Source organism: Sorex fumeus, unplaced genomic scaffold (assembly GCF_029834395.1).
Source record: "Sorex fumeus unplaced genomic scaffold, SorFum_2.1 ptg000047l, whole genome shotgun sequence".
Taxonomy (NCBI): Eukaryota; Metazoa; Chordata; class Mammalia; order Eulipotyphla; family Soricidae; genus Sorex; species Sorex fumeus.
The window spans coordinates 17,384,963-17,411,764 of record NW_026606104.1 but is presented as its reverse complement, the minus strand read 5'-3'; the positions used below and the strand labels follow the sequence as shown (position 1 = coordinate 17,411,764).

The following is a 26,802-nucleotide window of genomic DNA, read 5'->3' as shown; positions in this document are numbered from 1 at the left end:
TGGAGGAGGCCTGATGTTATATAAAAGCCAAGTATTTAGGAATATATTGCATCATGAAGGATGCATCTTACGTTATATATCTTCACTGGATAGTCCCACAGCATCCCTGGAAAACAAACCCATTACTTATTGGTTTGCCACAACCTTAAGAGCTTCCTAGAGGTTTGTTCCCTTGTAATCTAGGCTGTTTCCTGGGAAACATAACCCCAGAGAAAAAACTATATATAGCACACATTCTTAGGGTAATATGGGGAGAGAAGCCTCCAAATACCCAGGTATAACACGTGGTCACATTCTTTTGATTGCCTTCCCAGCCCTCCAGCCCCATGACTGACTTAGAATCTTCTGTGCCCCTCTTGTGCAATGTGTCCTGAAGTGGCCAACAGGGTATTTTACTCTTAGGGAAGTGACTCATTTGGTGGCCCACAAACTGCAGTGAAAACAGATGTCACAGCAACAAATAGATACATAAGAGAAATGTCAGGTTAAGAAAATGAGTCCAGCTGTTAGAAAAGATGAAGTCATGAAATTTACATACAAGTGGTACTACATGGAAAGTATCATGTTAAGCGAAATGAGTCAGAAAGAGAGGGATAGACACAGAAAGATTGCATTCATCTGGGGAACATAAAGCAACAAAATGGGAGACTAACACCCAGGAGTGGGTGAGATTAGTACCAGGAATTTTGCTCCATGACTTGGAGGCCAGCCACACGTGCTAGGGGAAAAGGAAGCTCAGATAGAGAAGAGAGCACCAAATAAAGGGTGTTGGGAAAATCCTCCCAGGATGGGAGAAGCATGCTGAAAGTAGACTATAGACTGAGCACAATTGCCACCCAATGCTTCTTTTGAAATCCACAGCACCCAAAAGGAGAGAGAGAACAAAAGGGAATGCCCTGCCACAGAGGCAGGGTGGCTAGAGGGGATGGGGAGTGGGGGGTCATACTGGGATCATTGGTGTGGAGAATTGGCACTGGTGGAGGGATGGGTACTGGATCATTGTAAAACTGAAACCCAAGCACAAAAATCTGTAAGTCTACAACTGTACCTCATGGTGTTTCATTAATAAAAATTTTTAAAAAAGAAAATGAGTTTTAAAAATCAGTGATAATTTCTTCACTGAGAGTCCCATGAGCTAAATCATTGAGTTACTAATTCCTCTCTACTGGGGTCTGGATCACCCAAAGCTTTCTTTTGTTACTTTATGTGATTGAATGAAGATGATACATTAGCTGACTCATCAGATATGAATACACCATATTCTGTTTGGATAATGGCATACATGCCTCCTTGCAGGGCAGTAATAATGTCCATGGCCATTCTGTTTTTGAGGTCAGTTTTCCTCATTAGAGTCATTTCAGTTTTCAGCAAGGACAGGTTTTGTTGGCTATCATTTAAGGGTTAATTAAGTAAAGGCTTCTATGTGTGAACAGAATGTGCTCTTGGGCCTCAAAACAGAACACATTTTTTTTGCAGCACAGAGAACACTCTATAGAATAGATCATATTTTGGGCATAAAACAGTCTCTTTAGTTGCAAAGAACTTAAGTTAAATTATATTTCACAACCATTTAATGATAAAATTAAAAATCAGCAGCAAGTCTATAATGCACATTCCAATGAAAGGACACTGTAGAATAACATTGGTTTGTCCCTGGCTTTCCATATGGTCCCCCAAGCCCACCAGGAGTGATCCTGTGATCTTGAGAGTAGAACCAGGAGTAAGCCCTGAGCACTGCCAGGTGTGTCCTCAAAACCACATGTACACACACACAAACACACACACACGCATGCATGCACACACACGCATGCATGCACACACACACATACATGCACTTACACAGGCACACACACAAATCACCTGTTTTCACAAATCACCTGCTTTTCAAGCTGGAGAGTTAGTATAGCAAGTAAAATTACCTGTTACTTATAGGGTAATATTGGTTTGTCCTTTCTGACTTGCTTAGGGTTAAGCAAGGAGCTTAGGTTTTTTGTGTTGCACCCATTCACAGTGCTCCCGAGGCACTCTCATTCCTCTGTGTTTATCTCTGACCTCTTTCTTTGTGCTCTGCTTCCCCAACCGGTCAATCACCTTTATCTCCTAATCAGACTCTGTTAGTACTGTAGCACTGTCCTCCTGTTGTTCACCGATTTGCTTGAGCAGGCATCAGTAATGTCTCACAACAAATTGTAAGACTTGTTGTTACTATTTTTGACATATCAAATACGTCACAGATACCTTCCCAGGCTCTGCCGAGCGGGTGAGATACTCTCAGTAGCTTGCCAGGCTCTCCGAGAGAGGTGGAGCAATCAAATCCAGGTCAGCCACGTGCAAGGCAAACACCCTACCTGCTGTGCTATCACTCTAACCCCAGACTTTGTTAACTTGTAAATATTGCTTTTCTCTTCTCCTTAAGTCCTTTGCATAGTTAATTTAGAGCAATGTCCTTTTTGTATAGCCACAGGAAGACAATTAATGCTATACTTTTTGTAACTTGGGAGTTAATTAACTCCAAATGATATTCATTCCTGGGCATCTGTTTTCCTGACTTAAGCCTTACTTCCTAGCACCCCAAAAGCAGAGTCCTGACGAGGGATTGGATGGATCCAGGGCAAGCTGTGAGCTACCCTGTCATCAAAATGGGACAGGCCAAAGTACAATAATACTTAACTATAAGTTAAGAGCATGGTCATGGACAAATTCTGTCATGATCCAAAAAGCAACAACTGGATTAGGGCCCCGCTAGAGTTAGGAAAGACTAATCTGACCTGAGCACTGTAGTCTGAGATCTATAGCGAGATGCTTCCAGGAGAGCCACCCTACAAGTTTAATAGTATCTCTTACTGTGTCCATACAGAATGACTAATATTATTAAGGAGTAAAATTTAGATAAATATTTATATGTTTATTGGACAAAGGAACGGAGAAATACACCCTAGGTGGTATTTTGCCCTGGAGTCAGATTTTCTGGCTGCAGGAGATCAGGAAGGATTTTGATATGTTGATTGTGCTACCCCCAATGCTGAGAGATTGTGAGAGACTTGAGAGAGAGACCAAGAAGGTGAGTTGGAGCATTAAGAGACAAGTGGGGGAGACAGGAGGATATGGGAATGAGGGGCTTAATGAGATTGGAACAGGCATGTGGGGAGAATGGAATAAACGGCAGCTGATAACCAACCAGACTGGCCCTCATTTCTTCCTTCGACTGCCCATGGCACAGGCCATCCGGGGTGGGGAAGCTGTGAGAGACCACCTAACGCAGGTGGAGAGAGTGAACTGTGGGGTTCATAGTTGTCTGGTGTTTACACAGAGACAATACCTCCAGTTGCTGAGTGCAGCTCTCGTATCAACATATGGTCATATTCTTTTAAATGCCTTTGCCAACACCATGATATGTGCAACTATCTTTAATATGAGTCCCTGTCCCTTTTAATGGAAAAAGTTCAGGTAACTCAACTTGCTGCCGAGTAACTTATTACTCTTCTCAAGGATCAGTGCTATATTAAGATCTCACTTGATTTTAGTCTCAGCCCCATAAAAACTGGGTATTTGTTAGCAACAGTTATGATCTACCAGCAGGATTCTGGGCATTGAGCCAATGTATAGCCTCCGTCTCTACAGGCATGGTTACTCTAATCATGCACTTATTATATCAGTACTAGTACTGCCAAAACAAGGATGACTAATATCCACTGACCAACTCTTTCTGACTAGTTGATAACTCAGTGTCTTTTCCATAGCTGATGCCCTTTGATAGACAATACAAGGATTTTCACATTTAACTACAGTGTCCGTTCTGAAAATGACATGTGTTCATACCTTATTTTATAAAGATGACTAAATGGCAATATGAGAAGGTCAATAACTTTGAAAGAAGAGTTTATTCCTTACATTTAATGAGGGAGCATGCCACACAATGGAAGCGTCAGATTTTGTCTAAAGGCTAAATTAGGAGAAATCATCAACTAAAAACGACTGGGGTATCCATGGGAAAGGCATTCAGGGTAGATTAAACAGTTTAGGACTGGTTGAATAATTTCTTCAGGTTCTGGGGCATAGAAGCTGCCTCTGGATGTCTTGTTCCTGACCCTGACTTGAGTTAGCACAGGAAAACATGGACTGGATACATGAGAGTCAGATAAAAGAGCTGTCTGGATTGCATCACAGACACATGTTCTCAAGGAAATTTTCTATCTCTACAAATTAGCTACTCTAGGAGAAGTAGTCTTTCACTGAGTGTAGAAGCACATCCTCCAATATATTATAACATCCTAAACACAAACAAAATTTAAAACACTATTGATACATATATACCTCTTCACAAACTCTTTTCTTTCCCTCAATATGCCAGTCTTTCTCATTCCAGGAGCTTGCTCAACCAATCAAGCCAAATAACATTGCCCATTAGTTTGATATTTTTTACTTAGGGCCACTTTTCCACTAAACATAAAGTAAATGCTCCTTTATACCATTCTTTAAAGCTTTACTATTTAGGATTATCTCCATTTACCATTGTCCTGAGAACCCATCTCCTCTAGGGCCCTAAGCCTGAGCAGTGCTAAAAAATTCTGATAGATCCTGATGGAGTTGTAGCCCTCATCCATTTCTTGTGCTTCTGTACAATTGTGCCTGATCCTTGATCTATCCATTGTACAGTAGATTTCTTTTCTTTTTTATCTTTTTTTTTATTAGTGAAACACCATGAAGTACACTTATAGACTCACAAATTTTTTTTTTTTTTTTTTTTTGCTTTTTGGGTCACACCCGGAGATGCACAGGGGTTACTCCTGGCTCTGCACTCACTCAGGAATTATCCCTGGCGGTGCTCAGGGGACCATATGGGATGCTGGGAATCGAACCCTGGTCGGCTGCGTGCAAGGCAAACACCCTACCCGCTGTACTATCGCTCCAGCCCCGACTCACAAATTTTTGTGCTTGGGTTTCAGTTATACAATGATCAAGTACCCATCCCTCCACCAGTGCCCATCCTCCCCCACCACAGGTCCTAGCATCCCTCCGACCCCCCATCCTCCCCTCCCCCCGTCCCACCCTGCCGCTGTGGCAGGGCATTCCTCCCTGTTCTCTCTCTCTTCTTTTGGTGTACAGTAGATTTCATCTGAGCCTTCAGATTCTAGTACTTGGTGATTATTATAGAAATGAGCAGTTCTAATAATAAAAAGAACTTTGTGTCTATAGTTAGACATATGTCTTTACCAAGGCCTAGGTCCCACTGGGGAGTGTTTTTTAATGGTTAAGTCTCCCTCAGGTGGCTTCCCTTAGAACTTTAGGAGCCTATGTTATAAGTCTTTCATTGTATTCTCCATAAGTCCTTTCAATATCATCTCTTGTCAGAGATACTTATTTGGGTAGGATTAAAGGAAGTTGGGACATACCCAGTAGTGGTCAAGGCTTACTTCTAACTCTATGGGGTATCACTTTTGTTACTCAGGGGAGCAAATGAGATGTTAGGTATCAAACCAGAGTTTGTGCATCCCTTAATATCTTTCTGGCCACTGTTCCTAAGTCTTGATTTGAAAAATTTGAAGCATTTTATTCAGTAAACTAAGGATCTCATTGCGTGTGTATTCCTAGAATACATTGACCTAGGTCTTGGTCACTTTTGGCATATAGGACCTTTTCTCCTTTAGCTAAAACAGCATGACTCTGATTGGTTTATAATGTAACTTCATTTTATTTTTTAAGTCTGGTGGGCAGGAAGAGAATGGTGTAGGGATAGGATCATGAGAAAATATTGTTTCCATGATAGTCAGAAGTCTATGCATTGACTTCAAGCACAGGTGGAGGTAAGATTGCTAGTTTTTAACAAGATAGAATTGTCTACTTCTATATACCCATAGAATTCAGGAAAATTTGATGATTCAAGATTTCTTTCTTTATGTTTTATTTTTCGGTTTCAGGATTTTTCTGGTGCATCATTCAGAGCACTGACCTTGACCTTGGTGTGATGAATCTCTCAAGCTTGAAATTCAATCTCCTTTGGAACACTAGTATTCTTATAATCAGGTCCTGGATCTGGTATTAAGCTTTTTTTACCATCTGGCTATAGAGTATTTTTATAGACTGCCAAGGAGAATTTCATGGTTTACCTTACATTGTTTTTAATCATCCTCATCCATTTCATTTATCTTCAGGAAAGCATTATGGTCCACAGCAACTTCACTTGATCACTTGATCACTTGACTTCCTGTTAATCATTGATTTTCTCAAGTGGGCACCAGTAACGTCTCCATTCGATCCTGTCATGTGCTAGTGTAGCCCAATGGCATCTGTTTGTTCTAAGAACACGAAGAGCGATCATTCAGGGTTTTGACGAAGAAGTCTGACCATCTTGTAGGTGGGTGGTCACGTGATCTTTGGATGTCCTGTGGAATCCAGTCGGTAACAGCTCTAGTCTAGCGGTCGTCTCCAAATCTCATTACGTGTCCAGCCCATCTGATTTTCGATGCCCTGGCAAACGAGACAGCGTCCCTGATTCTTGATCGTCGACGGAAGTCAGTACTCCGGATTCTTTCTCTCATCTGAGGGAAGCATGATATTCCAAGCATCGCTCTTTCGATTCCTCTTTGAAGACCCAAAGAGCATTCTCATCCTGTTTGCATAGGGTCCAGGCCTCTGAGGCGTAGGTTAATGCAGGAAGAACAGTGGAATCAAAGAGATGTGCTCGGAGCTGGAGGTTCTTTGTTCTCTTAGCTATTTCTTTGACGCTCTTGAAGGCATTCCATGCTGCTCTCTTCCTCCTGTGCAACTCAGGTGCCAGGTCATTCATCATGTTGACTTCTTGATCTATGTACACATAACTGTTGCATTCGGAGATATTCATTCAGTTGAGAGTGAATGGAATGTTAGGAACGAGACTGTTTTCATAAACATTGTCTTCGTGAGATTCAGCTGTATTCCAACCTTTCCACATTCACGGTTGAAGTCGGCCAGCATTTGTGCCTCTTGGCTAATGTTTGATGTTGTTAGAACGATGTCATCAGCAAAGCAGAGGTGGTGTAGTTGCCGACCATCTATCTTCACTCCCATTTCTTCCCATTCCAGTAGTCACATGATGTTCTCGAGGGTGGCACCGAAGAGTTTCGGTGAAATGGTATCACCCTGCCGAACCCCTCTCTTGATATGGATGATTACTTCTTTGTAGAATGGTGAGATCCTGGTAGTGAATCCGTAATACAGCTCACGGAGGGTCCCGATATATTGAGTTTGAACTCTCTGGCTAGGGCTTTGATGACTGCTTCTGTCTCAACAGAATCAAAGGCCTTCTTTTTTTTTATAGTGAAAGTAAGTTTTACTTTTAAAAGTTTTTGAAAAAGCCAGATGAAAATGAATATATCTCACAACATTTCAAAACATAGAATTGTTTACTTAAATCTTTCTTTTTCCCCACTAATTCATAAAATTTTGGTATAATTTTTTTACTATTAATTTTTATTAGTGAAACACCATGAGGTACAGTTGTAGACTTACAAATTTTTGTGCTTGGATTTCGCTTATACAATGATCAAATATCCATCCCTCCACCAGTGCCCATTTTCCACCACCATGGATCCCAGTATCCCTCCCACCCCCATCCCCCTCATCCCACCCTGCCTCTGTGGCAGGGCATTCTCTTTTGTTCTCTCTCTCCTTTTGAGTGTTGTAGTCTGCAAAAGAGGCATTGAGTGGCAATCATGTTCGATCCATAGTCTACTTTCAACATGCATCTCCCATCCCGGGAAGATCCTCCAAACACCCTTTATTTGGTGCTCCCTTCTCTATCTGAGCTGCCCTTTCCGCTAGAATGCCTGGTTGGCCTCTAAGCCATGGAGTAATCCTCCTGGTACTGATCTTGGCTATTCTTGAGATTAATCTCCTATTTTGTTACTTTATGTCTCCCAGATGAATGCAATCTTTTTATGTCTATCCCTCTCTTTCTGACTCATTTCGCTTAGCATGATACTTTCCATGTAGTACCACTTGTATGTAAATTTCATGACTTCATCTTTTCTAACAGCTCCATAGTACTCCATTGTGTAGATGTACCAAAGTTTCTTTAACCAGTCATCTGTTCTTGTGCACTCAGGTTTTTTCCAGATTCTGGCTATTGTAAAGAGTGCTACAATGAACAAACAAGTGCAGATGTCACTTCGGCTATACATTTTTGCATCTCTGGGATATATTCCCAGGAGTCATATTGCTGAGTCAAATGGGAGCTCAATTTCTAATTTTTTGAGAATCGTCCATACTGTTTTCCAAAAGGGCTGAAGCAGTTGGCATTCCCACCAGCAGTGAAGGAGTGTCCCTTTCTCGCCACATCCGCTCCAGCATTGGTTGCTTTTGTTCTTTTGGATGTGGGCCAGTCTCTGAGGTGTGAGATGGAATCTCATTGTGGTTTTGATCTGCATCTCCTTAATGATTAATGATGTAGAGCATTTTGTCAAGTGCCTTTTTGCAAAGGCCTTCTTTAAATCAATGATCGTTAAACAGAGCGGCATCTTGAACTCCTGAGAAACCTCAATGAGCTTGGTTATCGTGTGGATATAGTCGATGGTGCTGAATCCTTTGCGGAACCCTGCTTGTTCGCATGGTTGTCCTTCATCTAGTGTTCTGCCAATCATGTTCAGGATGACTCTAGTGAACAGCTTGTAGATGACAGACAATAGGCAGATTGGGTGATAGTTGCCAATGTCGTGGATGTCTCCCTTCTTGTACAGTAGTACAGTCCTACTGGTTTTTCATTGGGATAGAACTCCCGAAGTGGAGTTCTTCAGCTGATCTTCTCAGTTCTATCTTGGCATTAAAATCACCGATAATGATTGTGTAGAAGGTGTGGTCTTCTTTATAAAACTTCTCCAGCTCCATGTAGAATTTCTCAATTTTTCCTTCATCATAATTGGATGTTGGTGCATAGACAATGAAGATAGTAACTGCCAGCAGTGAGTCACATCTATTCAAGTGTAATTGTCTGATTTGGGTTGTTAGGCATTCGAATGAATCAATGCTTATGGCCAAGTTCATGTTGACAAGGACACTGACACCACTGATGCCTCTTTTGTCGTATGTTCCGAGGAACAGTTCTTCTCCAGTGTCGAAAATGGCGTGATGTGATTGATGCCTTCTTGTCTCGGTCAGACCAATGATGTAGTATTTGATCTTTCATGCTTGTACCATCAGGTCCTCGATGGATGCACCCAATGCCAGCATACATGCATCGAAAGTACAGACCGTCATTTTTGTCTTCGTTTTGGCAGCCTAGTTCGGTCTTGAGATTTTTTCAGCCTCTCCTTCCGCATCCTTCTTAAAGCTGTAGTATTGGTGGCTCTTTCAGGGTCAGGGGAATGAGACCCATTGTATTTACTGGTTTTGGCATCTCGAATATGCCACAGATAGCTTGCCTGACTCTGCCATGCGGGCAGGATACTCTCGGTAGCCAGGATCTCCGAGAGGGATAGAGGCTTTTAGGGCAGCCTCTAATCACCCTTGCAGGTGTTCCCATAGTTCAAACCATATTTGAACCCTATCAAATCTGGTGCGGCAATCCAGGAAGATGAGTATTAAGTGTCTTATGATGTGATGAATCTCTCAATGTTGAAATTCAATCTTCTTTGGAACTCTACTATTCTCATAATCAGGTCCTGGATCTGTATAAGCTTTTATTACCATCTGGCTATAGAGTATTTGTATAGGCTGCCAAGGAGACTTTCATGCTTTACCTTACATGTTTTTTTAATCATCCTCATCCTTTTCATTTATCTCCAGGAAACTTTTATGGTCCACAGCAACACCTATCCAAATTCCATAATTCTCCTGGTAATTATTTCTCTGAAATCTCTCAAATATCTGAGATATTGCTCCAGGTTGAGTGCACCGCCCAAATCCAATTCATAGTCTACTAGTAAGAACCTGTAAATTAAACATTTTATTTATGTATAAATAAGTTTTTATAACTGTCATTGAGTTAATAACCTTGATTTGAAGAATCATGTTGAGTTGTCTGGTTGTAACCTACATCCAGTGACAAGTGTCCCCATACGATCCACACAGGGAAACTGAAAAGGAAGAAGTAAAACAACCATAAAGGCACAGATTAGAGGAATGTAGCCTTAGTCAAGGAACGTGTGAAGGTATAAGAAGTGGAAAGAACAAAACAAAGTCTTGAAGAAAACATTTTTCTTCAAAATCATGGATTTTGGAGTTATGGTTTCCAGAGCAATCAGAGGAAGTTTGGTTTTGGGGTGGTTTGGGGTCACACCTGGGTGGTGCTCAAGGCTTACTCCTGTCTCTACACTCAGGGATACCTCCTGGTGGAACTTAGGAGCCAGATGTGGTGCCTGGAGATAGGGTCAGGTTGACCACAAGCAAAGCAAGCACCCTACCCACTGTATTATCTCACCAGCCCTCAACGAAGAAATCTCTGTTGGCATGCACTACCAAATTTGTGTTATTTTGGTGGCCTCAGGAAAACAATATATTTGGATTCTTCCTTTATTCAAAACACTGATTTCCCTTTCTCAAGTTTATTAGCATGTCTTTCTTCTAAGTTTGGTTAAATATATTCCCTGAATGGTAAATTTCTACTGGAATCCCTATACTCTGAGAATAGACTATATATAGTTTCCTTAGTGGGTGTTAAGGCAACTGTAGGGACATGAATAAACACTTTCCTAAGACAAAAGTCTGTAGCCATTATATCCTTAGTAGGATTTCCATAGCATCCTAACATCTCTATTCAGCTCCAAAGAAATGAGAAAAATGTCTACAAAAAGCACATAAGATTACATTTCCTTTATTTGGAAGCAGAAAGAATCTAATGTAGATATATTGAGTAGAAGTCTTGAAATTTACGTCTTTAGAAATTAGCCTTGCTTTCTTCATAAATTCAGATGAAGAAACAGAACTTACAAAGGTTTTAAAAGATTAAAAAGAACCAAGTGCATTCAGCCCTAAGTCTGAAAGGAAAGAAATGGTTTATCTGGACAAAGGGTCAGGAGGTTAGGAGCAGTTGAAATTTCTATAATTAAATCATACAGGTAGTTGAAAAGGGTACAATCTGTCTTAATGAAAAACAAGTAAGATGATATCCTAACAGAATAATTTCTATTGTATTGAGGAGAAAGAAAGAGAGAAAAGCACAGGATAAAAAATGATATTAAGTAAACCTGAGTCTGAAACTGATGAGGAAAAGAGAGGAGCACATCTTCTGAGGCTATCTCAAGGAAAAGTATGAGGTAAAATTTAGAACATTTGAGAAAAACTTTCCAGAATTTTAGCTACCAAAATGTCAAACTTCAATGACACTGTACTTTTGGAGTAACACAGGAAACACCCCAGGCAATAGTGGGCAGGGATCCCCTGCCTTGCACACCCCATAAAACTACTGAGCTGTGGTTAGGCTAAGGATGATGAGAGAAGAAAAGAGAGGGTTGTGAGCAATAGTCCAACTCTGCAAAAAATTGGAACCAGATCCATGGAGCCTTTTATTACAGAAGCACCAAGTATTTGGGTACAAAATGCATAGTGGGTGTTTACAGTTCAGCCAGCGCTGAAAGGAGCAAGGGAAACTCAGAGTCTGGTTTTCAGCACTTATTTTATTATTTTAAGCAAGAGAAAAACTCCTTCACAAACAGGAAACTGGTCCTTGAAATGTTCACAGACTACAGACTCTCCTGCCTTACACCTGGAATAGAAAAGACAATAGCTCACTGGGAACCTTAACAATGGAAGTTTTTTATAAGCTCAGGAAAAGCAAAATACATATTTGTGTAAAATGAGCCATATTTTGCTAAGAATTCTGCTCTGACATGGATTTCTTCCTCTGAAGTAATTTACTGTGTTTCTAAAGTTTATGGAGGGCAGCCTCCCAATTGATTGTTCAGGGGTCATTCCTGGAGAAATCCAGTCAATAGGAGGTTCACTGGGGTGATGCATTTCTCCTGGGGCCAGTGCTACTCAGGGCCTCTAGTACCACACCCTGCGGTTCTAGGGAGCAATATGGTGCCAGGTATCAAACTTGCATGTCCTTATGAGTGTAAGGCACATGCTTCTGGACTATCACTCTGGCCCACTAACTAAGGCTTTTGTTCTATTTTGATGTTTTTAGAAGAATTTATTTTATACCTGAAAGAGGAAGCCTCAGTTTTCCCTTGCCAGCTGCTCCCTATGGCTCCATTTTAGCTGTCTCTATTGCACATTTCTTAATATTCCTTTAAATCCCTAGACCCCTTCCCAAGACCATAAATTCTGCCTTAAAACTTAGGCTTACCAACTAAGAGATAATGGGCAACTGGGCAATAATGCTTAAAAGGCCCTAACCCAGCAGTAAACTTGGCAGTAAAATCCACATATTCTCTGTCATTCTTGATAGTAACATAATGTAACATAAGTAATATAAAGACCCAGTTTTCACATTAAAACACACACACACACACAGAGCTTAGTCCTAACAAAGTTCCCCCCTGGCTGGGTAGTTTCTTTCTCTTCTACTTCAATAACTTTTTCCAGGGACTGGAGTGATAGTGCAGTGGATAGGGCACTTACCTTGCGTGCAGCCAACCTAAATTAGACACTTCTGAACCTGAGCACCTCTGGGTGTGGTCCCCAAACATAAACTATTCCATATTTACAACAACTATGAGTCTGAACTGGGAACTGTGGACAAAAACAAACATGCTGTCACCATTCCTGCATCAAACTCAATGGCCCTTTGAATAGAATTATCGAAAGGGGAAAGGAATAAAATGTACTAGCCATTTGACCATGCAAGGTAAATGATGTAAAACATATTTTGTAACATAAATATTCAATTTAGCACACAACTTTCCTTTTAAAATTATTTTATCCTTCTTATCTTTCATTCTTTCCAGGCAGCTACTAGCTTGTGAATGGCCTCCAGCATCAAAATTTGCAGACGTCCCAACTCTCACCGTATCCACAAAGTCCAGTGATGACTTTCTACTTAAATATAACAGCAGTAGAAAATAGGATATTTTACCCATATACAGACATTATGTACAGACATTTATATGAATATTTCATATACAGGCATTGCGACCAGAGAGAAAGTACAATGAGTAAGGTGCTTGTACTGTGCATGGACAACCCCAGTTTGGCCCCAGTTTGATCCTTGGTACTGCTCTATGGTCCCCCATCATCTCTAGGAGATCCCTGAGTAGAGAGCCAGGAGTAAGCTATGCACTTTTCCAGGTGTTCCTGTACATACACACATAAAATAATATATAGAAGAATATATAGAGGCATTTCCATGTGTGAAGCATATGCATTACCTATAGAACTTTATAAACCTTAATGCCTTTAATCCTCAAAATCTATCTATGATGCAGATTCTAGCTTTACTTCCACTTATATGTGAGAATCTTGTCATATTAGTGGTAAGAAATTAAGGTAGAATTTAAGTTAGTTTGAGTAATTAAAACTACAGTGTGCTGCTTTCAGTATTACAAAGGTAATGGGGAAACTATCAATAATACTAAGTGCTCACACATAAGCATTTTTTATTATTTTTATTAATGCAAAACAATTTTTTGTGTGGTTCCACTGGGGCTCGAACCCAGGACCTTCTGTGTGTAAAGCAGACGTGATAACCGCCCTCTCAGTGAGCCCAGCCAGCTACCGAGTGTAGCTTGCCTGCATGGCAAAGCCTGGCAAGCTACCCGTGACATATTCGATATGCCAAACTCAATAACAACAAGTCTCACAATGAAGACTTTACTGTGCCTGCTCGAGCAAATCGATGAACAATGGGAGGACAGTGCTACAGTGCTACATAATATTTTTTAATAAATGGAGAGTTTAACACAAGAAAGTAACATTGTCATGTAGTTATGGTTCATTATGGTTTTCTAAAATTATAGTAAATAATAGAGTGCCTAAGGTCCTTTCCTTTCAGAAGCCAGTACTGAGTTCAATCCCTAGGACCCCATGTGATTCCCCTGAACCCTGCCAGTAGTTATCCCTGAACATAGCCAGCAGTAAGTCTTAAGCACTGCCAGGTATGCCCCCCTCCAAATAAAAAAGAAAAGTAGTAAGAAAATAAAGTTATAGTAGTAGTTAGTTGGTGTAACTATAATCAACATTCAAGTCTGTACACATAATTTAAATCCTCATTTATATATTTATTTATGATTATAAAAGTAATGAATTATCATATTTTGAAGATTCAGAAAATTGCATGGTAAAGGATAAGATAACTCTATCCCACCATCCAGAAATTCTCATTGTTATTTTCATACATTTATTCTATGATCTTCTTTCTATATATATTGGCATAGTAGTTATTAAATGTGACTGTTTATACTAAAGTGATGCTTATTCAAACAAAACAACTTTTTATTTCTTAGCCACAATGTGTGTTATTCTTTAAGTGCTGTAGAAATCACAAAATCAATACTTTAAGATTACAAAAGTAGTATTAGAGTAGAATGATCACCCCAAAAATGCATAAATTACAGCATTCTTAAAGATTCAAAAATATTCTGGGGGTCCGAGAGATAGTACAGCAGATAGGGCACTAACCTAACACTCAGCCAACCCGTTTTCAATTTCTGGAGTCCCATTTGATCCCCCAAGCACCACCAGAAATGATCCCTAAGTGCAGAGCCAGGAATAAGACCTGAGCACCACCAGCTGTGACCCAACAACAAACAAAATTTAAACATTTTATCTGACTGAGCCCATAATGGTAATATTTTCCAAGGTGCAATTTTGTTTATGTATTTTATGAATTACCAGAAGTTGAATTTTCTCTGTAGACAACAGTAGAATGAAAACAATATTAGCTTCTTAAACTTGTGCACACTACAGTAGATAAAATGTCTTCATTAATTCATGGTTATTTTCTTAGGGAACTGATTCTAAAACTTTCCTTGGATACATAGGCACCACACAATGACAACAAAATATTGATTTATAATTGTTCTGCTATTTCTCAGCATTTGTGAAGTAAACTGAATTCACAAAACATGCTGTAATGATTAGTAATCACAAAAGATCTTGCTCGGTTAGGCGTAGAAGAAATTCTTTTATGTCGGAGGAAAATGGACACTATAAATCAACATACTCAGTTGAAAAATTGCTGACTCTGATTTCTAGCTTCACAAGTAGCATAAAGAATCCCTTAAACTTCTACTGGTGTCAACGATGTCACAGCCTTGAAGCCAGCTTCCTCTTGACTGTGCCAGTAATTTTACCAAATGGATTGTCTAATGGTAGCAAGACCTGGAGGAGGGGGGAGAGGGAGGGAAATTGCATGGTTAATTCAGACATTAAAATAGACTTCTCTTCCCAAAGCATCACCAGGGCAGACTCCTGAGTGCAAAACCAGAAGTGAGTCCTGAACACTGTTGGGTGTGGCCCAAACCCTCTCCCTGCCCCCAATGAAATAAAATAGACCTCTTCTTTCCCCCATGAATCAATATCAAACCATCATCCACAATAGCTTGCTAAACAGGAAAATATGCGTGTACTGTGTAAAATAATTTAATTATGGTAATGACTTATTTTTCTGGTGTAGAGAGATGAATCAATTTACCAGAAAATTGAAGAGATTATAAAAACTTTTAATCATTGAGATAGTAATGTTTCTCAAATGCCTTATGCACTTACGTTTTGTCAGACAGAGAGAAGCGAACATAACTTCACTGTTTCATGATGATTCACTCTGAGCATCAATCATTGTCCAAGGCTATTATACCACCATGCCCTGTAGAGCAGCTGAGGTCCTCAGAGCTCTTAGTCCAGTGCTAAATGGCTCTAGACAATTGTGTACTCAGAGTTCTCTCTTCCTACCCTATCATTTGTTAAGTTTTCTTGGTCAGTGTGTCCCAATCTCTGCTTCTTGTGTGTGTACATGTGCAGTGGGAGGGCCCAAGAGAGGCTCCAGCCATCCAAAAGGTCAGACACAGACATAAGGACAGCTAGTTGGCCACTTGGGTGCTTTATAGAAGGTCCGGCCAAAAGGAACCTTTCTGCCTCTAAATTCCTGGTGCTGGGCTCCAAGAGGGACCTAAAAAAGGGACACGGTGATTTAAGCCCACCAGCCAGCCTTCCTGCAGGGAGAAGTACAAGTTTGAGGCTTCGGTGGGCCCTAAAGTGACTCTCTTCTCCTTGCCAAGGGTCCTGAATTAGGCCTCACTCTACTCAGGCCCATCAGCCATTTATTTGGCCTTTGATGATCTTATTTTGGTTTTGGTGAACTTAGACAAAATTTACTTTGGGTTCCTCTTTGGCTTCTAAAGAGCAAGAGATGGGCCCAAAGAATGTCACTTAAAGGGGTGCTGTTCTCTTCAAAAACTGGTACTGTGCTAATCAGCATCCTTCCCCTTCCCCAGAAGTAAAGCATGCTGCGCTCCTTTCAGCTTCATAAACTGCATGTGGATGGATGTTGTATTCTGCAACCCAGAGTTGAATATCAACCATGCAGAGACAGATACACAAACAAACCGGTGTTTGATTTAACCTTCTGTGAGTATGCCCTACCTCTCACCACTCACACATGAAAATGATGTTTATCATATTATAAAAACCAAGGGAGAATGAATAAACTAAACAAATCTTGCCATTGCGAAAGTGATCCAAGAACAGGACAGTCCTGGATTCCTAGAATGACCACAATTGCGTATCTGCTGGGACTTCAGCCAGTCTTCTTAGAAACTCTAATTGGGTTTAACCTTCGGTCAAGACTAAAACCAAGTCAGGGTGCTTTTTTCCAAGACAAGTTTTCCTTTCAAAACTGGAATCTCAGCTTACTTTCTATAATTGTAATTAGAGACACAACCACTCTCTCATTTTGTCAGTATCTATTGTATGCTCCTGAATTGACCACTTAAAACTTAGAGGTTATGGACAAAAATGAAAATTTTATTTTTGTGCTGATTGCCTCATGATGAGAAAATAATGTGACCTTGTGTGGCACTTTTCTGAAACAGATCTCAGGACTGTTTCTTTGGGTACATTCTGTTCGCTCATTGTATTCCATTCTCTGCAACTTTAACCCTCCCCTGTAATCATTCATCCACTTCTAGGGTACTCCAGCTTCTGGTCTTGGAAGGCCCAGAGTCTAAGAGGGTTTGAATCAGTGGAAACGATAAATATCTTAGAAGCAATAACTCCTAAGAATTTTGTTGATCTGTACCATCCAAGCTTATTTATAAGGGCTAAGGGAGCAGTGGAAGGGGAGAAGGTATGCTTAAAATATTTTGAAACATTTCTTACCTCCTCCTTGTTGATCAGTCCCATCTTGGTCATGTCTATGTTGAAGTAATGAATGTTGGGAAGGCTGATTTCCATATCTTCTATCTGTAACTCACAATAATATTCATCACATTGGACAATAGTATGATAGGAGTCTATCTCTCCATCACTCCTCCCTCTCCTCATACACCCCCGCCTTCTCGCTCAGATTGCTCCTCTGTCTCCAAGACATGCTGATGATTCTCCACTGCCTCACACTGTTCTCTCTGACTGCTTCTGTCTTAGATAGGGTTTGCTAGTTCTTCCCCATTCCATGTACAAAGTCAGTTTCTCAGAAAAATTAAGAATCCCCTTGGTCAGAAACCTCTTAAACATCCATTGTGCCTCATAATACTAATCAGTTCAACTTCTTAAATTCTTTTTTTCCATCCCTCTCTCCTGGCCTGTCTCTGATATATACATATCCTGAGATAAGAGCACAATTGGAGACCCATAGCTAGATGTCCAAAGATTTAAATGTTATAAATCCAGGACTAGGAAGATAGCTCAAAGGGCTGGAGGATATGCCTGGCATGTGGTGGCCCTAAATTCAATCCTTATTACCAGATGATCCCTTGAGCAGTACTGGTCCCCAGTGGGGGACCTTCCAGCCTACACAGCCAGGTTGATACTGCTGAGAGTGGTTCCCACACACCTCTCCCACCCATGAGCACTGCTTGAGAGACATCAGAAAACCATAAATAAAAATAGAAATGAAATAAAAGTTATAAAACAGGTTAAAAAAGACTAAGTGAAATATGTTTTATCCTTCTTACTGGACAAATAAACCTCTAAAACAGCCGACATGGTCAGATCTCAATTTAAAATTATTTTTGAGCACTGTTCCAGGACATAAGAGTCTGGGAAGAGCCTATTCCCTAGTCCTGATTCATTCTTGTTCTAACTCTTACAGATGGACACCTAAGTTTGCATGTCAAATTTCACCCAGACCTCCTGCAAATGTTTGCTCCCTTTGCTGCCTCAGGTTTAAGAGTGCACACCAATGGCATGTTCTGTGGAGAAGTGGTATCTGAGAAAGAGTCTTATGCAGACTCAGTAAGTATTCTCAGAGGTTTTAGGGCAGGAAATTTGAGGAGTGCATGGAATAGGGAATGTTTTAGAATGGAAAATAGGGGATTCTACACAGTAGTTTGCTGCTCTGCCCCCCCCCCCCAAATCTTCACCTTGTGAATCTTCACCTTAGCCAGAGGAAGGTCTGAGGAGAACGCTGAAGTGATGGGCCATGGTGAGATGTAATAATATAATAATCATTTAGTCACCAGGTGTAAGGGCTGAGAGGTGGTCTTGATTCAGGTCTTGCAAGAAATCTTGCAAGATTTCTGAAATAACCTCCAAACAGCTTTCCTTGTCTGTGGGCTATCAGTCTTTGATTTTATCACTCTTCTTTTAGAGAAATCTTTCTAAATTACAAATATGGTAGTACCATACCCTGCTTAAGCCCATAGTGGCTATTAATAGCTTTCAGGACAAAGTTTAGACTATAAATAAGTTTACAAGGACCCTTCTGGTCTGGTTCTTACCTCACTTTTGTTCACAGGAAAAGACTTTTACTCCTAAAACTTGACAAATGGCAGACCCTCTATACTATGGGACTTTTTCTCATTTACTCCTGTCTCCATACATACCTGAATTTCTCACCCTTGAATGTGAACTCAAATCAGGGGTACTGGTCCCTTATGATTCAACTCAAACACGCCTCCCTCCAGAAATTCCAAATAATTCTTCCTCTCTCTGTTCCTGAATTAGGAAGGTTCCTCTATATTTCCTTACTGTTCTGTTCTCTATTGCATTGTTAGTTCTTTTACCAACTAATGAGCTCTTTGAAGATATGGGAGCATCTCTCATAGATATTGTATCCCATAGATATTAAGATACATATAGCACTGTAGCACTGTCCTCCCGTTGTTCATCAATTTTCTTGAGTGAGTACCAGTAACGTCTCCATTGTGAAACTTGTTGTTACTGTTTCTGGCTATCAAATACGTCACAGGTAGCTTGCCAGGCTTTGCCGTGCAGGCAGAATACTCTTGGTTTTGCTGGGCTCTGCGAGAGGGGCGGAGGAATCGAACCCAGGTTGACCACATGCAAGGCAAACGCCCTACCTGCTGTGCTATCACTCTGGCACAAGAGAAATATAATAATCATTTAATAATATCAAATAGATGAAATCTTTTGGAATCTGTCCTTCATTCTCTGACTCAAGGAAACATAGATCCTTGGTTTAATTGTCCCTCCTTCAGGACACTTGACTGTTCTGACTAGGAGGCTTAAATTCTACCAGAGTGTTCAAGTTGAAGAGACTCAGAATTTTCAACAAAACGAAGGAACTCTAGCAGTGGTCTGTGTTTTCAGGTTGGACAGATTTTTCCATTTTTCACTCTCTTCTCACTTCCTATAACAAGCTTTTGAACAACAGCAGATGTCATTTTTCATGTGTCTTCCACTTTCTTATTTTAACTCTCAACTCTTTCTCCGAGCTGACGGGAGACACAAGTTTGCTCTGTCTTCAGAATGGCAAGTGACAAAACATACCTCAGGAATCTGGCTCAGGCAGAGCACCTGGATATCATAGAGGGTCTTCTGGACAGAGGGCGAGTACTCTCCTTTATCATAAGGGCCAGCAAATTTCATCAGTATCAGGTCTCGAACAGTGGCCCTGAAACCCAGAAAAGAAACTGAAAACTCTCAGTGTGGGCTTTCAGGAATGCATTATAAAGCTAAGTCACTGTGACTTTCATAGTTTCCAGAAGACAATTTTATTGCTTATTTTAAAAGAGATCAGTGTCTTGTACAAAATAAAATAAAAATAATTTATGATCAATTTATGATCTTCATTCTCTTACACACACACACACACACATACACACACACACAACACACATCACTAAGCAATCTTTGTAACACAGTCTGAGGGTTCAACAAAACTTCTATGTTTGAAGAATCTACAGAGAATTCCCCAAATTTCTAACCATCCTTCTCAGTTTGACTTGTTCCTTGAATTACTACATGGCGATGGTGGTGTGTGTGTGTTTGCCTGTTGGGGCCAGGGGCAGGGTGTATGTGTGTGTGAGGGGGGCTCCGTCACAGGCCCTGTGTTGAATATTTTGCTTGTTTGTTTGGTTTTGTTTTGAGGCCACAACTGGCTGTGCTCAGGGCTTACTTCTGGCTCTGCTCTCAGCGGTCACTCCTGGCCAGCTAGGTAGACCATAGGCTGTGAGAGATAGAAGCGAGATTGGCCACATGCAAGGCAAACTAATGCTGTGCCTGTTGTATTATCATCCTGGACCCTGCGTAAAGTATTTTTATCAGAGTACTTCATTGGTTTTTGCCAAAATACCTGCAGGAAGTTCTGTACTTACCCACAATTTCTACACAGATAGATGAGAAATCTGAGCTTAAATGTGAAATGATCATTCTAAGAACCTCTCTATAGAGGGAGGTCTAACTAGTACCCTGAGTTTGGCATCCCCAAATTCTTGCTCTTTGTAATATAAGTACACCAGACAGAACCCATGTGAAACACTTGAAATTAAAAAGAAAAAAACCCCATCAAGATGAGGTTCTTTTTCAGCGTTTTTAGAACCTATCACATAGTAAAAGGAGTAGAACAAACCCATGCTGGTGGGAGGAAGCTGGAGAGATGCTGGGGTATCCCCCTAGGGGTGGGGGAGGAAAAAAACAAATTCCAGAGCATCACATTATAAACGCTTCTAACAATTAAAACTTCAGCAAAGATATGAACAAAAATGTTTGATTGAAAAAAATTCAGAGACCTAATTACAATTTATGAAAGATTCTACAAATCATAACCCTACTTTCACATTTTTCATTTACAAAGAAGTTCTGGGTGTCATATCATTGTCCTACAGTGACCAATTATCCCAGTTTTCCTGGGATCAAGAGATTTCCTGAGATATGGAGCTTTCAGTGTTTGAAAATCCTTAGCAAACTGAGACTACTTGGTAACCTTCATTTAGATCTCTCTGCCTCTCCTACGAGGCAGAAGTACTAAAGATCATCCTCACCTGATATGTTTTTTCCCTTTTTTTTTTGGGGGGGGGGTTGTCACACCCAGCGATGTACAGGGTTACTCCTGGCTCTGCACTCAGGAATTACTCCTGGCCATGCTCAGGGGACCATATGGGATGCTGGGAACTGAACCTGGGTTGACTGTGTGCAAGGCAAACACCCTACTCGCTGTGCTATCGCTCCAGCCCCTGATACAGTGTTTTTTGAAGAATGGCCTCTGCTACAGCAAAATCAGTATCAACTGAGCATTTTGATGAAAAATGTAAATTTTGTTTAGGCCCCACATCTGTAGAATCAGAATCTCTGACAAGGGGCCTAGTAATTTGCATGTTAACAAGTCCTCCAGATGATTCTGACATATAATAATGTTCACACAAATATCAGTTAAAGAGCAGAGGATCAAGAAATTAAATGGTCCATTCCAGTTACGTTATCCAATAGCATCAAAGAATCATGTGCCAGTTTCTTAACTCAAAGTAAGATCAGTGTCTCTCCTCCAGCAGGAAGGAGCTGAATTGAATAGCCTCTAGGTTTCCCTTTTAGATCTAAGGCTTCATGAACTGCCCACAGGGAAAAGGGCAGGCACTGCCCCACTCCTGGTCAGCACAGGCCCTAGCACACAAGCGTACCAGGCGGTCTCAAAGTCCACGTCTTTGTTCCTGTAACGCCATTTGCAGTACACCTGGGTGGCAAAACACCGATCCTTCACCTCAGGGAGGGTGGTGAACTGGTCCTTAATAAATCCTTCAAATCCAGACTGGGTTGTTTTCAAGACCTTGAGGTCTTTAATTCCAGAATGAATGACTGGAGAGCCTGTTTTAAGGGGAGAAAAAAAATGTAGAAAGTCAGAAACAAAAGAATGCTTTCTCACTGATGCCTCACCCTGAGGATCCAGGCCCTCACAACATGGTATGTTTGCATATGAACTAGGTTACTTCCAGGTTTTCTGCCATCCTTTCTCCACTGCAGGCAAGTGAGGAAGATAATGTGTATTTCCTCTGTCCTGATTGCCTGGCTCACAGTCTTCAGACAACGAAGATCAGAGAATAAACCTCTGTGGTGTGTTGAAGCCACAGAAATAAACATATTCTCATGAAATTACATGAAGGGGTATTCTAGGACAAATTCCCTCCTACATTTTGAGCTCCACATGATTTGGCAGCTAATCATGCTGATATTAATTGATAAGCACGTTAAGAGCAGTTTCTCTGATACTGTCACTCTCTTTATGGGGGAGAGGGGAGTGGGCTGGGAACTAGCCCTCGCGCTGATTGTTTACACTAGCAATGAATCCAATCACTGCCAGACCCTGATGGGATCTCGGTTCCCTGGTGGTTGTGAGCTCAGCAAAACTAGTCTTAAGTCAAGGGTTGGAGGTGTCAGGCCTTATGTCAGGCCTATGTTGTATATGGCCTTGCTGAAGAATGAGACTGTAACTCACAATCCCTAATTAAATTCCAACCCTGTATTTAATAATCCAGTGGCTTATGGCACTTAAGTGATTTTAGTTACTATGGGTAAAGCAGAAGCTGGAGCTTCAGAAATAGGTAAATAAGAACTACAGTTTGTTGTTTTCTCAGCCATTTGTGTGTACCTACTAGAGAGGGGGAAGGAGAGAAGGAAAGAGAGAGAGAAAGAGAGAGGACAGACAGACAAGACAGAGAGAGAGAAAGAGAGAGATAGAGAAATGGCCATAGTCTGTGATAAAGCTGCTGATTAAATATATGCAGATTAAACAGGGTTTTCTTACCATAAGTTTCTGGGATAATATGATAAAAAAGAAAATTATCATTTGTTTCACATTATCAAATTCTCATGGAAGCCATATCTGAAGAAGGATCAAGAGAAAGATAACAGCATGCCTGAATGCCTTCCACTGACCAGGTTTATCAAATTCTATGTGTTTATACTCAGTTTGGCAACATCCGCCTTTGTAAATGCAGCGCAGAGCTGGTGCAAGTGAGTCTGTCTCAAGTCTGAGAAAACTGCGAAGTAATCAGTATGTTTCTGTCAAATGAAAGAATGAGTGAGTATAAGATTGACTCACATCACGGATTAAGTATCTCACATAGTCTCATTTTCTTCCACCTGGTTGTTCTTCACCCTTCTTTACTATTTCCCCTTCCTGGTCACCCAACTACGTTAGCTCAATATTCACAGTGTGAGAAGAGGAAAGGGAACAGGAACTTATATTAGCTAAGAAGTCTTGACTGTTGGTTCATGTTTTGTTGCTCATTATTTTAGACTTTATGGGAGCTTCGTCCTCACAGTTGTATTTATGAAATGTTTTCATCCAGGTGACTATTAATCACTTGCCCATACTCACATGACGACAATGTGAGAGAGGGGGGAGTCTGAATGCACTGGTTATGAGATTCCATGCAATGCTTTCTCCTTCCTTTATGCTCCCATTTCTTTGCAATACAAGACCTTCCTAGGAAACAAAGAAGTTTCCACCTCCTATTCCACCACATGTTTCAAGGGTCTCAAATAGCCCCTGGCCTAAAAAAATACCATAGCCATTGCTCTGGAAGGAAAACTGAAAGTGTCCATTTTAGAAATTGCCCAAAAGTAACTTGAAAATTTTCAATTCTTAATTATTTTCCTAATGAAATTTCAAAGACCCCTTAAAGGAGTGATCCCTTAAATTTTCATACACAAATATAACCTACTTCCAGTTGTAAGACCCTCTGGGGACTGGGGATAAAGAATTCCAAGAAATGAATCATGGGTTGATCATCAGGAATGGGAACAAGTAGTGAAATTCTTGAAGGAGCACGGCCCTCCCGTTGTTCATCGATTTGCTTGAGCGGGCCCAGTAACGTCTCCATCATGAGACTTGTTGTTACTGTGTTTGGCATATCGAGTACGTCCCGGGTAGCTTGGCAGGCTCTGCCGTGGGGGCGAGATACTCTCGGTAGCTTGCCCGGCTCTCTGAGAGGGGCGGAGGAGTTGAACTTGGGCCGGCCATGTTGGCTGCGTGCAAGGCAAACGCCCTGCTGCTGTGCAAGTGATAGCACAGTGGTAGGGCATTTGCCTTGCATGCAGCCAACATGGCTGACCTTGAAGGGGCATAAAGAAGTAAAGGAGAAACAAAGGCAATTTTCCCCTCTTCCATATTTATTTGCTACAGCTGGCCTGGTGGACCAGCATCTATTTTAGCTGATCACACTCTGGCTCCTCCTGTCTCTGTCCAAGAATTTCTGGACACAGACCTACAGAGTCTTTGCATCTTGGACTCAGATATTCTGAATTCAAATATCAGTGCTCTCCCCATTGTCCTCCTGATTATGAGAACTCATACCCCACCCCTAGAAAATTGCTTAACTTCTCTCTACCTTGATTTTCTCATATTTCAAATGGAGACAGAAATAATACCTATTTCCTAGAGTCAACAGATGTCTTAGAATAAGTATCTTATGCAATAGCTGTTGCATAAGAAATGCTGCATACAAACTATTATGATGGTTTGGCCTTAGTTGATGTTTTCTTATCAACTTCAACCACCTGTAAATATTCACTACGTTTCACAAAGTGAAACATAGTGAGTTCTGAAAACTTGCTCTGATGTGCCATTTCTATCCCCCACTAGTCCTGGGATGAGATTTATTGATCTTAGGGGAGTGTCAGTCTGGCTGGGCAACTTTGAAACGATGGCTGCTTTCTTGCTTGAATCTGAAAATGAAAAAAACAGATGCATTTTTTCTAACATGCTTTATCCCCAGTTTTACACAAAATGAAATGTCTCATTTTCCCAAAGACAATTAACTATTGCCACCATTTCGGCAGCTTGCAAACTATCCTCTCTGGTGAGCTCATCATTCTCTGAACAACAATAGAAAACTATTCCCTTTGAATATGAAAAAAAAATTTTTCTTGGCACACATTAAACACTCTGGATGAAATCAAAGAGCTTATTTTATCAACCCTGTTGGCAATATCCCAACTTCCTCAACACTGGCAAGAACCTGAGCCTTTCAAATCCATGAACCCATCCATCAACTAAAAATATAATGCCTTGCATACTCTAAAAAAAGATTCCAATTTAGACTAACAAGAAGCTAGTCAACCAAAAAGATTGTCCTTTTCTAGGTTACTTCCCATCAAACCACTTAATCAGCTTTTTCCCCCTTCTCTGCCTTGGTTATGGAGTAATGCAAAAAGCAAGTTTTTTACATCTCACTTTGCATTTACATAATCTTTTCTAGCTTTTAGTGTCCTCCTACACACTTAACAGATTGTGGTTTATCTCTCAGAGAAGCATACATCCTACCCTTTAGCTCTCGAAGTGAAAGAAACTCACTGGGAATTAATAGAAAATCAGCTCAACGCCTTACCTACGCATCAGGTGTCACAAGGCACAAAGCTCTACTGAGCTAAGAAAAAAAAATCTTGTCATGAAGAGGATAATTGCTTCCGCATTTAACACCTCCGAAAAGGACATAAATAGCTAGCTGGAGGCTATTTTAGAACTATATTAAATCATTCTAGTAGAAAACCTCAAACTTGTAAAGTGCTAGAAAAAGTGAAGATCAATTAAATATCATTTTCCTGTTAGAGTCCACTTAGCCCGTGAAGGGAGAGTGAAAGGTCCATCTGTGCTGCCACTCTGGATAAGGAGAGTGGACATCTTAACCTGTCTCTTGCACATCTAGGTGGGGTTTGAGAACCATTTAAAAGACCTTGTATTTGCCAAGGACTTTTCTTTTAGAGGAAGGTAAATATGCCTCTGCTTTGACACCAAAAGTCATAAATAGCCTCCTTTGTAGTATCATTTCTGTCCTGGATCTCTCACCTTCCACATCTCACTTTCTTCATCGACGCACCTTGATACATCTTAAATATATACATCTATAAGATTTCCATGTTATTAGTCTTAGAATTTTCCTCCTTCGTAATTCCTATATCAGTAAATTTCTTTTTATCAGTCAGATGATATACATATATATATACACATATATAATTTTTTGAGATTTCCATTTTTCCTCTTTGCTGTGTCTTAGCTGAATTTTTATTAATTAGTATCAGATTGGAAGACATCTAATACTAAAGAATCATTATAATTTAAATAGAGTGATTTGAGAGCCAAATTCATTCAAATTACTAATTCAATTTTTTCAGGGAGTCATTCCAACAATAGCAGCCAAGCTAAACTTGTATGGCTTAAAATGGCTACAAATTAAGCTTATAGTTCACAGAGATGTAAGAGAGGAAAAATTCTGGAAGATCCAGGTTCTGTATAATACCCATACCAAGATCTTACACCACCCATTCAGTACTTATTTCTCCTACAGCTTGGGAAGTCCCAAATATAACACCAACCCTCATCTCTTTGGGTGAACAAATTTATCTTTTCCAGATTCTCCCATAGAACTAGCAGGCTTTGAAATGGCTAAAAGCTCTTAATGACATAGTTTTAAAATAGTGTAACAGGAGTTTCATAGCAATTGTAAGGACCCAACATGGTGCTTGAGATTTAGTTGTCTTTATGTAAATATCTGTTAC

At 40.5% G+C, this 26,802-nt stretch overlaps 1 protein-coding gene across 2 annotated transcripts in view; it reads right to left on the bottom strand.

The window, feature by feature from the left end:
• Positions 1-11,568: 11,568 nt before the first annotated feature.
• The window catches only part of LOC130031920 (uricase), a 39,243-nt gene continuing 24,009 nt past the window's right edge, over positions 11,569-26,802 (bottom strand). Inside the window, exons 5-9 of one of the 2 annotated variants that reach the window (XR_008793714.1) lie at positions 21,927-22,110; positions 19,801-19,924; positions 17,230-17,313; positions 12,538-15,234; positions 11,569-11,677 (exon numbers count right to left, since the gene is read on the bottom strand). Coding sequence is in view for 1 of the 2 variants with exons in the window: in XM_056123482.1 (XP_055979457.1) it covers positions 15,160-15,234; positions 17,230-17,313; positions 19,801-19,924; positions 21,927-22,110 (467 nt within the window). In the remaining variant the exon portion in view is untranslated. Of the gene's footprint in view, positions 15,235-17,229; positions 17,314-19,800; positions 19,925-21,926; positions 22,111-26,802 lie in introns of both variants that reach the window. The other variant, XM_056123482.1, reaches the window with a different exon arrangement.